The sequence below is a fragment of the Sardina pilchardus genome, chromosome 15 (genome assembly GCF_963854185.1).
Source record: "Sardina pilchardus chromosome 15, fSarPil1.1, whole genome shotgun sequence".
In the NCBI taxonomy this organism is placed as follows: Eukaryota; Metazoa; Chordata; class Actinopteri; order Clupeiformes; family Clupeidae; genus Sardina; species Sardina pilchardus.
This window is the reverse complement of record NC_085008.1, coordinates 28,592,642-28,605,172: the sequence shown is the minus strand read 5'-3', so window position 1 is coordinate 28,605,172 and position 12,531 is coordinate 28,592,642. Positions and strand designations below refer to the sequence as shown.

The following is a 12,531-nucleotide window of genomic DNA, read 5'->3' as shown; positions in this document are numbered from 1 at the left end:
TGCAGCAACAGTCCTCTCATTTAACCCTCCTGTCGTGTTTGGGTCAAATCTGACCGTTTCGGTCAAATCTGACCGTTTCACAACTTTAGAATACTCATAAATATTATGTTTTACATCTGATTACCTCAAGACCTTATGATATCCTCCACACTGTGTACTTGAACATATAAAAGTGATGATCACCTATTTCATTCAATTTTGAGTGTTTTAATCAACCTTGTTAAACCTGTGGTGTTCCTGGTCAAAAGTGACCGCCATAAGAAATGAATGGGTATCCAGAGTAAATTCATTCAACATACAGAAAACATCCCCATACACACTGCCCCAGCTCACTCACACACTCTCTCTCACACACACACACACACACTCTCTCTCTCTTACACACACACACACACTCTCACACTTCTGAACAATTTTTTTTTTGTGCTAATTTAAGCGCAGTTAAAACAGATCGGTCAATGTTGACCGGAAACACTAAAGTAGGGGGCTGGAGGCAAACACGACCGGAGGGTTAAACAACTCTCCGCTCACAGTATCCGAGAGATACTTCATATAGCCTATACATCACTTCATCAAGGCACCCAGCCAGAGCGCTTCACAGTGGAGGGGCAACTTCACTAATCAGCACCTCAGCCCGCCACACACCTGCTTGAGGTAGATGAATCAGCCAATGAAACAGGGAGGTTATTATGGGCCAGATTGAATGAGCCGTTGGGATTTACATACATGCATACATACATACATACACACACACACACACACACACACACATACATACACACTCTTTTAATCCCATGAGGGAAATTTGATCACTAATTCCCGGATTGGGATAAATGCAGAGGGCACACACAGCAGGGTGAATAGGCTACACTGATCCAGAGCAGTGAGCTGCCTGCGACAGCAGTGCTTGGGGAGCAGTGAGGGGATTGAACATGCCATGGGATGTTTAATGACCTGTCAGTGAGTCAGGATCTTGATTAAACATTAGCTGTGTCCTTGTCACTGCACTGGGATTCATTTTTGGCCAGGGGAAGAATGCCACCTACTACTGTAGCACCAGCCACTAAATGTCTCAAAGGTCTCCCATCCAAGTACTGATCAAGCCCACACCTGCTTAGCTTCAGTAGTCAGCAGAGACCGGATATCCATTGAGATGAGATCTATTATGGTCTGTCCAATCCACATGTGACTGAGACTGAGATTCATACTGAAAGCTTTTGCATGAAGAGTTGTTCAAAGTGGTCTGTGTTTCTGTGTTATCATACTTGGTGTTGTCAGTACAATTTCAAGCATTTCCTACTACTGTCAATACTTGGATTGAAATGAGTTTCGTTTTGGCTAACCACCAGAGGTTTCATCTTAGCAGCAGATTGTGTAAGTTATGTTCCGATTTCACATCCTGCTTGTGATGTTCCATTTCCTGTTCTGAACTAAACTCCACTCACGCTGATCATGTTGTCCATTAAGTCAATCACCAGACTAGACTGACTTACCTGTCAATCACCAGACTAGACTGACTTACCTGTCAATCACCATACTAGACTGACTTACCTGTCGGTGTCGGCTTCAGGAGAAACACACCAAATTTTCATGAGCCGTAGAAAGTATGAATAAGTGTACCTGGTTTCCACTTTGAGCCACGCACAACACACAAAATACACACAAAAATCATAGGAATGTTTTATTTCACAATCTTTAGTTTAGTGCAGATTGTCAATTATTGTACAGTTGTTTATATGTTTAACATAAACTATGCCCTGATGTGCCATGTGATTCCCTTTAGTTTTCAGTTTTTGTTTTTAGTTTTCACAAAAATAATCTCAGTGCTACAGTATATCTGGCCTGAGAATCATTTTCATTTGAGATTGAGTGTGCTCTGTGAGATTAAATATCTCACCATTACAATCTCCTGATCTCCCTTTTTAAAGTTTTGACACTATTTTATTTCTCTCATTACCTCTGGTCCAATTTAGTGAATTCTGAAATCAATTGTGCTCTTAAGTTTATGAACCCATACTAAATTCAACTAAAAAGAATAAAAAAAAATGTCTTTTGGAAATTACCATACCTACAGATTGGCATGAAGATACCATAAAATCATCTCTCGATGCAAATCTATGCAGCTATGCAGCTATTAAACTAACTGAAATAAACACCATGCCAATCTGTAGGTATGGGGAAGGGTGTATGATCAGGATGCATAGTATCCTGGATTCATTAAATAACTGGCCTTTAAAAATAAAGATCTGCCTGTCTATATGGGAATTCAACATAGGGGTGTGAATACTTACTCCCCCTGTATTTGTAAGGAAGAGCATTTATTTATTTATTTACATTATTCATTCACAAAGAAAATTGGTGTCCTTGAAAGTTGGATTTTTCCTAATCTTTTTAAATGAAGGCATTAAGGCACTTTAAGCATTTACAAAATATATATTTTTTTATTCCTCTTTTTTAGTGAACTTCAGCATGGGTTCATAAACTTATGAGCATAACAACATATATATAAAACAACAATTATAAAATAAAACCATGTCTATCCTATCTATACTCCATTAAATATATACACAGGACATTCTTAAAAGAGGCACTGCATGTCTGAACACACAAACTGGCTTATGGTTCCCAAAAGGTTCCCTTAATGGTTCCAGTCATTCCACGTCAGGTAAATGAAGCATGATCTGAGGTTTCATCAGATTCTTGCCCATCAGGCTCCTGGCCATCAGAACCCATCAGCCCGTTAATGACCGGCAATCCTGAAAGGTCAACACGAGGACTTAGCACATTACTGCATGAAAGCGCACAACATCCTTACGTGACATCTGTCTTGTGAAAACCTGGAGGGTCAACATATACAGTATATGACATTCATTCAGGAGTTCACATTATTTGTATATATTTTACATGTTCTGCACTCTCAAAAAGGATGTGTTGAAAATAACACATTGATGTGTCTAGGTAAGGAGGACAACACAGTCCTTACCTAATCACATCAATGTGTTATTTATTTCCAACACATATTTTTGAAAGTGTGTGAAAACTATCTATACAAAGCAGAAAGAGGTTCTGGGCCAAGCACTTCTGTTAGCTAAGCTACTTTTGTATTGCTAAATAATGGGAACTCCTTAAATGCAGTCAACAGAACCACAGACGTGCTCAGGAACCTTCCTGATTCTGGTCAATCAAAATGATTGCATCATGTTCATCAGTGAAATCAGTCAGAGTGCTCTTTGATTGATCTTCATTGTGACATCAGTGACAGTGATCTCTCATTGGACTGTTATCTGCATCACTCATTTCTGATTGGCAGAGGGAGGCCACATTCTCACCGTTTGGCTCATTGTTGACTACAGGTTGTCCTTTGTCAGCTGGAATGCACAACAACATTGTGTTTTGGATATACTGTAAGGCACACTATACACATGTCCCCTCTACATTTTCTCAAAACGTTTACTCCAAAATTACTTTACAGAGGCAAACTCACAGAAATACTTAAGGATAAGGATACAAGATCTGTTTCTCAAGGTCACTGACAAATATCGGTACGGATTATATATAATTAAAAAAAGTGTGTACCACCTGGCTGTTCTAAGCTGTTGGCTGCAGCACCTTGAGCTACAGTAGTTAGCAGCGATATTCCTACTGACAGTACTCGGTGACCCTGAGAGATCTATGTGAAAAATGGCCAGACTTCTCCTTTTAGAGGGAGAAGCTACAGTAGGTGCTGTGCTATGAGTAAACCATGTAAGGCACCAGCAATGTCGTCACTAGTGAGACCCATCTCTCTTCTTTATCATATGCTTTCGTAAAGCTTGTTCTTCCACAACTTTATGAGTTAGTATCACGGCATCAGTGCTACCGCTTTGGTTAAAAAGCGTCAGCCAAATGTAAAGTAATGTAATGTAATGTAATGTCACCTAGAGATGGGTATCGTACTAGCGCTAGCACTGAATTCACATTAAAGGTGCAGGGTGGGCTCATCCCTACCGCTAACGCTAGCGCTAGCACTGAATCCACATTAAAGGTGAAGGGTGGACTCACCCCTACCGCTAACGCTAGCGCTAGCACTGAATTCCCATTAAAAGGTGCAGGGTGGACTCACCCCTAGCGCTAAAGCTAGCGCTAGCACTGAATTCACATTAAAGGTGCAGGGTGGACTCACCCCTACCGCTAGCGCTAGCACTGAATTCACATTTAAGGTTCAGGGTGGACTCACCCCTACCGCTAAAGCTAGCGCTAGCGCTGAATTCCCATTAAAGGTGCAGGGTGGACTCACCCCTAGCGCTAAAGCTAGCGCTAGCGCTGAATTCACATTAAAGGTGCAGGGTGGACTCACCCCTAGCGCTAAAGCTAGCACTAGCACTGAATTCCCATTAAAGGTGCAGGGTGGACTCACCCCTACCGCTAACGCTAGCACTGAATTCCCATTAAAGGTGCAGGGTGGACTCACGGTGTCGAAGGCTAATGGGCCAGATGAGCAGAGAGCAGAGACACAGCGTAGCAGCGACGGCCACCCCTCCAGTCACGCCCACCATCACGTAGTGGTAGAACCACACACAGTCAGGGCAGCACACCTCTGTGCTGAGCAAATCAGAACACATGCACACGCATCACAAACAAACCTATACAGCGGCATTTACAACTAGATACGGTGGTCTACTTGATGACAGGAATAAGAAGCCATGGCATGGCAGTCACATGTTAAGAAAGCAATTATGTTGCTGTGCTGCATCATTTTCATTAAAGAAACAGCTGTAAAAAAAAACTGAAGACGCAGGCAGTTGTGCATGCACACTCACTCTCTCACACAATCACACAAACAATCACACAAACACACACACACACACACACACACACACACTTACTTACTGGCATGGATGGAGGCCCTGGATCACCATGACAACCAAACCATTGGCCACCTTGTCAGTGAAACTCATAGCTCCGTACACAAATGCTCCACTTTGCTGTAATTGTACACAAACACACAGGAATAAAAACATCAGTAAACCCCTCATGAAAAACTAATATTAGATCTAATTCTCCCCAAATCAAGGCAATCATCAAAACTTTGAATTATTTCAATGATTCACTTTCAATTTATTTCTGACCTGACAAAAGACAATGGTATCCCTGATTAACCATGACTGACAAAAGAAACCGTTTGTCAGGTTTGTGAACAACAGGAAGAAACATTTCGAGTCGGATGTGGCAACTCTATACAGCTGTAAAAGTCAGTGTTTGACATTTCCCTGTTATGGTTATAAGACCATATTTTATATATATTTGTAATATTTATTGTAATATTTGAAAGTCAGGGATTGCACACAATTGGCGATGAAAGTCAGGGATTGCACACAACTTTATCAGTGTTACCTGATGGTTAGGCTGTTGACATTCAGGACAGCTAATACACACCAGTATCCCTTTTAAAACTGCAGTGACACTTTTACAATAGCAGCCTGTCCGCGTCATCAAGGAAATAGAGAGATGCTGAGAAGAAAAACATCTCTGTGCCACAAAAGGGCTCTTATCACCAAACCAAATGTAAACACGGCGCAGGTGGAGCAGCCACTCAGCAAACTTTAAAAGCCAAATCAAGCATCCCTGTTATTCCCAAAGTGCAGCAGACAGTGCTAGACAGAGTTGCTTGTGTCTGAGTAGAGAACAGTAACCAAGAAACACACACACTACCAGCCAGTTACAGCAGATATGCTCAGCAACGGCATCCTTATTGATTGGGTGGTATCTCTGAAGTTCACATACATACATACATACAAACAAACAAAAACACAACGCAACGCCACGCCACGCCACGCCACGCCACGCCACGCCACGCCACGCCACGCCACGCCCCGCCACAACACAACACAACACAACACAACACAACACAACACAACACAACACAACACAACACAACACAACACACAACAACAGAACACACTACAACAACACTGACCCTTTCACCCTGTGTGTGGGACTTACCGTCTGGTCGCCGATGAGGTCAGCGGTCAGCGAGAGCGACATGACGAGGATGGTGGCGGAGCCGGCTCCCAGCAGGACGGCCGCCCCGTACACGGCCGAGCCCATGTGGGTGTCCAGCAGCACCCAGTAGGCGAACGCCATGATCAGCAGCAGCCCAATGAAGTAGGTCAACTGGACACAGTGGGCAGAGCACACACACACACACACACACACACACACACACACACACACACACACACACACACACACACACACACACACACACACACACACACACACACACACAGAGTTTAGGAACATGAGATGTATACTGAGCAGTGAGAGATGCCTTGTGTGAGTGGACAGAGCACACTGCTGTTAGAAACTGGCACACACAGCACAGCTCCAGAACACACCGCTCTCACAGGGGAGCTACATAGGGTGACCATACGTCCAGATTTCGGGAGGAAAGTCCGGTTTTCGTGCCCTTTGTCCGGACCTCTCTTGTACATCCTCATTTTTGCACTTTTGTCGTCATTTCGGGTTAAAAAAAAGGGCAAAAATGAGGACGCCCGAGAGAGGTCCGGACAATGGGCACGAAAACCGGACTGTCCTCCCGAAATCCGAACGTATGGTCACCCTAGAGCTACACCAGGAGCGTAACTGAAGCGTTCCATTCACGTTGTGTCTGCTGCAACAATTAGCCTCCATTATAATCAATGGAAGTAGATAGATAGATAGATAGATAGATAGATAGACACTTTATTGATCCCCAAGGGGAAATTCAAGAAGCTACATCGTTGTTTTGATAGTAGGATTTTGGCACAGTTGTGCCACACACTATTGTCTTCCTAAGGAAACTAATCGCGCACTATCATTTTTGACGGGATTATTATATTTACTTGTCACCTGACAAATCTCACGTACCCCCTGCAATGTGCTCACATACCAGTAGGGGTACGCGTACCCCCGGTTGGCAATCACTGCAGTACTGAGTAGTGTATAGTGCCTAAATGTTAATGTATGGGAGAAATCCTCAGTGATGCAGCACTTAAAAATGCACTGAATGGTATACAGAGCCTAAATGGTGTAGAGTACTGAATAGTGTATAGTGCCTGCCTATATGATAATACACTATTTTAAAATATGCATAATGTTTTAAAGCAGACACAATAGCAAAACACTATGCATGTGGGCACTCACCACACAGACAGACACACACACACACACACACACACACACAAAGTCTTACACTTTTGCCAATCAGCTTGCTGACAGGCTTCATGATGAAGGATGAGGCGAACCCACTGACATACATGACCAGAGGAATGGTGGCGATGTAGTTCTGCAAAAACAAGAGGCACAGCTGGGGCGAAAGAGGAAAAGCTAACAAGACCGAGACCCACAACAAGAAGTGAAACCAACCTCAATCCCTTCTAAATAATTGCTTTCGAAAGGACTTTTGCAAATTATACCAGTCATCATGACACTACAAATTCTGCGATTGACAGCATGTGTGTGTGTGTGTGTGTGTGTGTGTGTGTGTGTGTGTGTGTGTGTGTGTGTGTGTGTGTGTGTGTGTGTCTGTGTGTGTGTGACGGGTGCGACATTTCGAGAGTGGACACCTTACCTTGGGGAGCATGAGAGTGTTGGTGAGATACATGGAGACATACGTCTGGGAGAGGTTGACTATGAGCCTGGTCGACATATAGAGGAAGGCCACCTGGCAGCAGTCAGAGAGATACACACACACACACACACACACACACACACACTAATATCAATAATCAATCAATAATACTCCAGCCAGGTAAAAAACATGGTACTTTTCTCAGGAATGTTGTACTGTCTATATGCTTACTTGTTGTCTGTGTGTGGGTTATCTGTTAGTGTGCTACCTGGTGTGTGTTAGTGTGCTACCTGGTGTGTAGACAGAGGAAATTATGTCATTTTGACATCACACTTCCGTGCGACAGGTCGGGAACGGCGACTGTGAAAAGGCCTTTAGTGTGTTACCTGGTAGAAGGCGACTGTGAAAAGGCCTTTAGTGTGTTACCTGGTAGAAGGACGGCGACTGTGAAAAGGCCTTTAGTGTGTTACCTGGTAGAAGGACGGCGACTGTGAAAAGGCCTTTAGTGTGTTACCTGGTAGAAGGACGGCTGCCGAAGCCAGCATTTCCACTGCAGCCGGTCTGTGGGAGGCTTGGGAGTGTTGATGAGGAGAGGTTGGCGCTCGCCGGGCTCCGAGACGCCTGTGGCGAAGCTCTTCTCACGCGTGCCCACGTGGAAGAGCAGCGAGGTGACCGCCCCAATGCCCAGCACCAGCAGACTCAAGTTCTGCACACACACACACACACACACAGTTTAGGAACATATGTATGCGGAGGTGTGTGCAGTGAGATGCCTTGTGTGAGGGAACAAGAGGAGTGAGAGGGTGTGAAGGGGTTAAAAGACAATTCATAAGGTCCATTCAATGCACATGGACGCAAGCATGCAATTTACATTTCAATTTCATTCCACTTATAGAGTGCCATGTCTCATGGCACTTTACAGAGTGTTAAACATTCAGAGCATACAGTACATACAGCATGTATGCACACACACACAGCATGTGCACACACACACACACACACAGCTGTAGGAGTGAGGTGGCGGGACGGTGCGGACTCACTCTGAAAACAGGAATATCAGCTGGGCCCAGGTCGTCCGTATTCTCCTCCTGCAGGTGGAAGAGAACCCAGGCCGCACCGAAGACGGTGATGTTTGCCACCACTGTAAACGCATACCTGCACACACAACTCAAAAGTCACGTTAGGCTGCAGTGGTCTGGAGGAGCATGGGTACACCTCCGTACCCACCGCACCACCATCCCTCTCATCCAACTGAGGCTCCTGCTGGTCCACTCATCAGAGCTATGCTCCTCTGACGTAATCATAAAAACATATTGATTAGCTTATACACTCACAGGTCTTGTAAAGTGATTTCTGAGCGGTAAAATAAAAGAACCTCACCTTCAGAGGTAGGCTCACAGGCCAACCTCCACTCTCGTGCCTGGTAGTCACATGATAATTGCTCACCTCACACTCACTCACTCACTCTCTCACTCTCACACACACACACACACACACGAAAAGAGCTCACTCACCTAAAGGCAGTGAGTTCCACCTTGGCATACTCGCAGGTCACGAGTTCGGGGATAAGTGACAGGTGGGAGATTTGAGTGGCCGCCCAACCAAACTGGAAGATCACAATGAAGGGAAGGAAGTAGACCACACCGGCCCACTGTGGCGTGCTGTCATCGCAGCCAATGCACTGGTTAAAGACGAAGGCAAATGACACCAACACACTCACTGTGCCTGAGGGAAGACAAGACAAAACACACCACGTTTAATATCCAGGTCTGTTCCTGCTCCTGAAGAATAATTATATTTCACTTTCATTTCTGATGAGGAGCAGAAGAGTAACACCAGCGACTCACCGACTAAATGCCATGTTTTCCTTTTCCCGTAAGTCCCACATCCTGCCGTACGATCCGACTCATAACCAATGAGTGGCGTACAAACTCCATCTGCGATTTGACCGACTAAAAGAAGGACCCCTGCGTATGTGTTCTTAAAACCTAGTACTGAGTGGTAGTACACCAGTAGGTAGGTGAACCACATAGAGGCACACAAGTCGTTAAGGAAATGTCCCACCGCATAACTTAGACGTCGACAGAAGTGTAAATACGGCGGGTTGTCAGACATGACCGCGCGGCGTCGAGTTTTCCCTTTCTGAATCCAAGAGTGCAATAAACTATTGAACACTGACAAACCAACTGTTCATTATCGTAGCGCTAGACTGTAGCATATAAACAAGCGTAACACCCATGTTTCCTTCATAACCCTGACATCCCAGCTGCGTTCAAATGGTAAGCGTTACATGAGTGTAGCTTATCCAATCCTCAGAAGGGAAAGCGCTCACCGGTGTAGTCAGCTGACTAGCGCGTTGATCAACGATGCTGATTTAGTGTGAATGATCCATTATTCTTCACCGCCGCGGTTGTATGGAATGCCAGATGTTTTCACGTAGCCTAATCTGGAGTAGGCTAATCCTATTATCAATGAGTATGAAGCGATAATTCTCCGTTTGCACAATATTGTTGTGGTGTGTGTCTGTAATGGCCGCCACATGTGACGTTTTGTGATGCCTGGTGTAAAGTCACGCCCCGCAGGATTGCTCAGCGGTTTTCTGAACTTGACTTCATCAACCGTGTTTAAACTCTTTTACAGCAATACAGCAAATTAATAATGGCTATGGCTATGGCTATGGCTATGGCTATGGCTATGGTTATTTAGCAGACGCCTTTGTCCAAAGCGACATACAAATAAATAACAATACAAATTAAATTAACAGTGAACAATTACAAACTAGGGAGAATAGTAATATTATCAGTAGAACAATAATTTTAAGCACTAACCTAATGAGAAATAAAACAGTGAAATGAGAATAGCAATCAAATAAGTCACTCAGTTAATTATATATGATAATAATAACTAAAGCATGGTATGGCTAAATTTAAGGACAATAGCAAAATAAATTTCAAATTCTATCAATAGACAAATTATAACAAAACAATACTATTATACAAACCATAACACATCACAAACTCAAAGGACTAAGTGCATATTAAATAAATATGCCTTAAGACCCCTCTTAAATGATCCAAAGCTGTTGCTGGAACGGAGAGCACTGGGTAACTCATTCCACCAACATGGAACCACTGAAGAATAGGATCTACAATTTGACCTAGCATGTATGGTTGGTCGACATAACAGACGCTCCTCAGAAGATCGCAATGGGCGGTTGGGAATGTACATCGTGATTATAATAATAATATAATATTAATATAATAATAATATAATAATAGTATAATAATAATATTAATATAATAATAATATAATAATAGGCCTCATGAACAGTTATTGAAAAAGGCCTACCTGTAACTCAGCACACTTATTTGCAATAATTGATTAGAAACACAATTGTGCATTTTATGATGACTAACATGAAAGTTGCACAGTTATTTTCATAATTACATTGCATGTAAATGCAATGTACTGTTATCCCTGTTCTTTTTATTATTATCGGGATAATTATTCTTCCTCCGACCAAAATCAACGATTTATAACGCTAAAACCACTTAACCGTTTGACGTCATTCAAGCACTCCTACAAATATCTTGTAACGGAGATTTGACGATTGTATTTTTGACATTTGTGAACTTCATACTTTTTGAGATATTTACGATAAAAGAGTTTAAAATTCCCATAGAGTTTACATTGAGATCCTTTGGCGGCAAAGACTAATTGTTACGTCAGTGCTCAGCTGTCAGTAATCAAGGATCTTTGATCCAAACTAAAGCCATGCCACCGCTGCAACCTGAATGTTAGGCTACTCATTAAACTGTAGCTGCGTGCTGAGTAGGCCTACTATAACAGCTATGAAAACATTCTACCATGCCATAGGACGTTATCGTCTTGTCCCCTGTTAGGCTACTCCTAACTTGATTTGTTTATCGTTACAGTAGCCTAACCGGTTTGCTCTCGGTAACGTTATCAACAGCTAAAGACAATCTAACCTAACGTCAACGTAAATCTACTGTAACACTGTATTTAGCTAACGACAACCAAACTTGCTCCAGGCTACGTCGGGTAGGCTGCAAGGACTTTTAACCATCTCGTCAGCTTGTAGGCTACATTCCTATTAGGACAATCACACACCTGGAGACACTTCGAAGAACACTAGCTCATCCTGTACAAATATCCTACTGTAAGCTAACGTTACATTTGCTAGATATCCTACCTGTTGCTGCATAGTTGATTGGCGTTGTTTGAAATTGTATTCCGTATTCCAATGGTGTCTAAGTCTATGGCCTACTTTTAACCTGCATTAGTGTAGATATGAAGGCTATATAAGCCATCCTACCAGTCGTTTCACTGTAGGCTACTAAAGTGTCAGCTCTTGCAACTCGTTTGAAGTTGCCAACTTCATTTCAGTCTTAAATTCTAATAAATGAAGAGTTATTTTCCATAATAGCCTATATCCACAATTTTGATGCATTTTCATAAATCACTTTTTAAATGTGACTTTCCAAGTAATTTCAGTGGAAATGTAATTGGGTTATTGTTATTTATCTATTCTTCTAGCCTAGTTGTCTTTTTAACTATAGACCTAATAGGAATGTTTTACACAGTCAGCAACCTTTTTGCATTTACATGCAATGGTAATTCCTTCCATGGAATTACGTTTTCTAGTTAATTATGCATTATTTATTATAATAATTTGATTTTTGTATATTTTTATTGTTCTTTAATGTTTAATTATTTTGATTATTGTTGTGTATGTTTTTTACTCAGGGCATTGCTGTAATAGAGCTTGATGCATGTGATTTCTTTTTTCACCTTTAGGCTAGATAGATAGACTAGATGGTAAATAATGATGAAGACCACTTTGATAAAGAACCCCTTTAAAAATAAATAAATAAATAAAACACACACAGGTAGGCCTATTTGTCTTTGCATGATCTCAT

The 12,531-nt window shown here is 42.5% G+C and overlaps 1 protein-coding gene across 2 annotated transcripts; it reads right to left on the bottom strand.

The window, feature by feature from the left end:
- Positions 1 to 1,679: 1,679 nt before the first annotated feature.
- mfsd12a (major facilitator superfamily domain containing 12a) lies at positions 1,680 to 10,120 on the bottom strand. Of its 2 annotated transcripts, XM_062515573.1 has the most exons (11): positions 9,439 to 10,120; positions 9,106 to 9,316; positions 8,632 to 8,746; positions 8,106 to 8,297; positions 7,592 to 7,684; positions 7,214 to 7,306; positions 5,983 to 6,153; positions 4,870 to 4,964; positions 4,451 to 4,581; positions 3,330 to 3,368; positions 1,680 to 2,756 (listed from the first exon to the last, which is right to left on the bottom strand). In XM_062515573.1, the coding sequence occupies exons 1-11, from the start codon at positions 9,704 to 9,706 to the stop codon at positions 2,662 to 2,664; spliced, it is 1,503 nt and encodes a 500-aa protein (XP_062371557.1). In that variant the 5' UTR covers positions 9,707 to 10,120; the 3' UTR covers positions 1,680 to 2,661. The 2 variants fall into 2 exon arrangements, with proteins under 2 accessions (XP_062371557.1, XP_062371558.1); XM_062515574.1 differs by lacking the exon at positions 3,330 to 3,368.
- Between the last annotated feature and the right edge of the window lie 2,411 nt (positions 10,121 to 12,531).

Excerpts from the sequence above, each read along its gene's own strand:
- mfsd12a (XM_062515573.1), bottom strand. The coding sequence starts at position 9,706 with ATGTCTGACAACCCGCCGTATTTACACTTCTGTCGACGTCTAAGTTAT. Across the intron at positions 9,317-9,438 it reads GAAAACATGGCATTTAGTCG|GCACAGTGAGTGTGTTGGTG; the intron begins GTGAGTCGCTGG and ends GTCTTCCCTCAG. Across the intron at positions 4,965-5,982 it reads ACCTCATCGGCGACCAGACG|CAAAGTGGAGCATTTGTGTA; the intron begins GTAAGTCCCACA and ends GTACAATTACAG.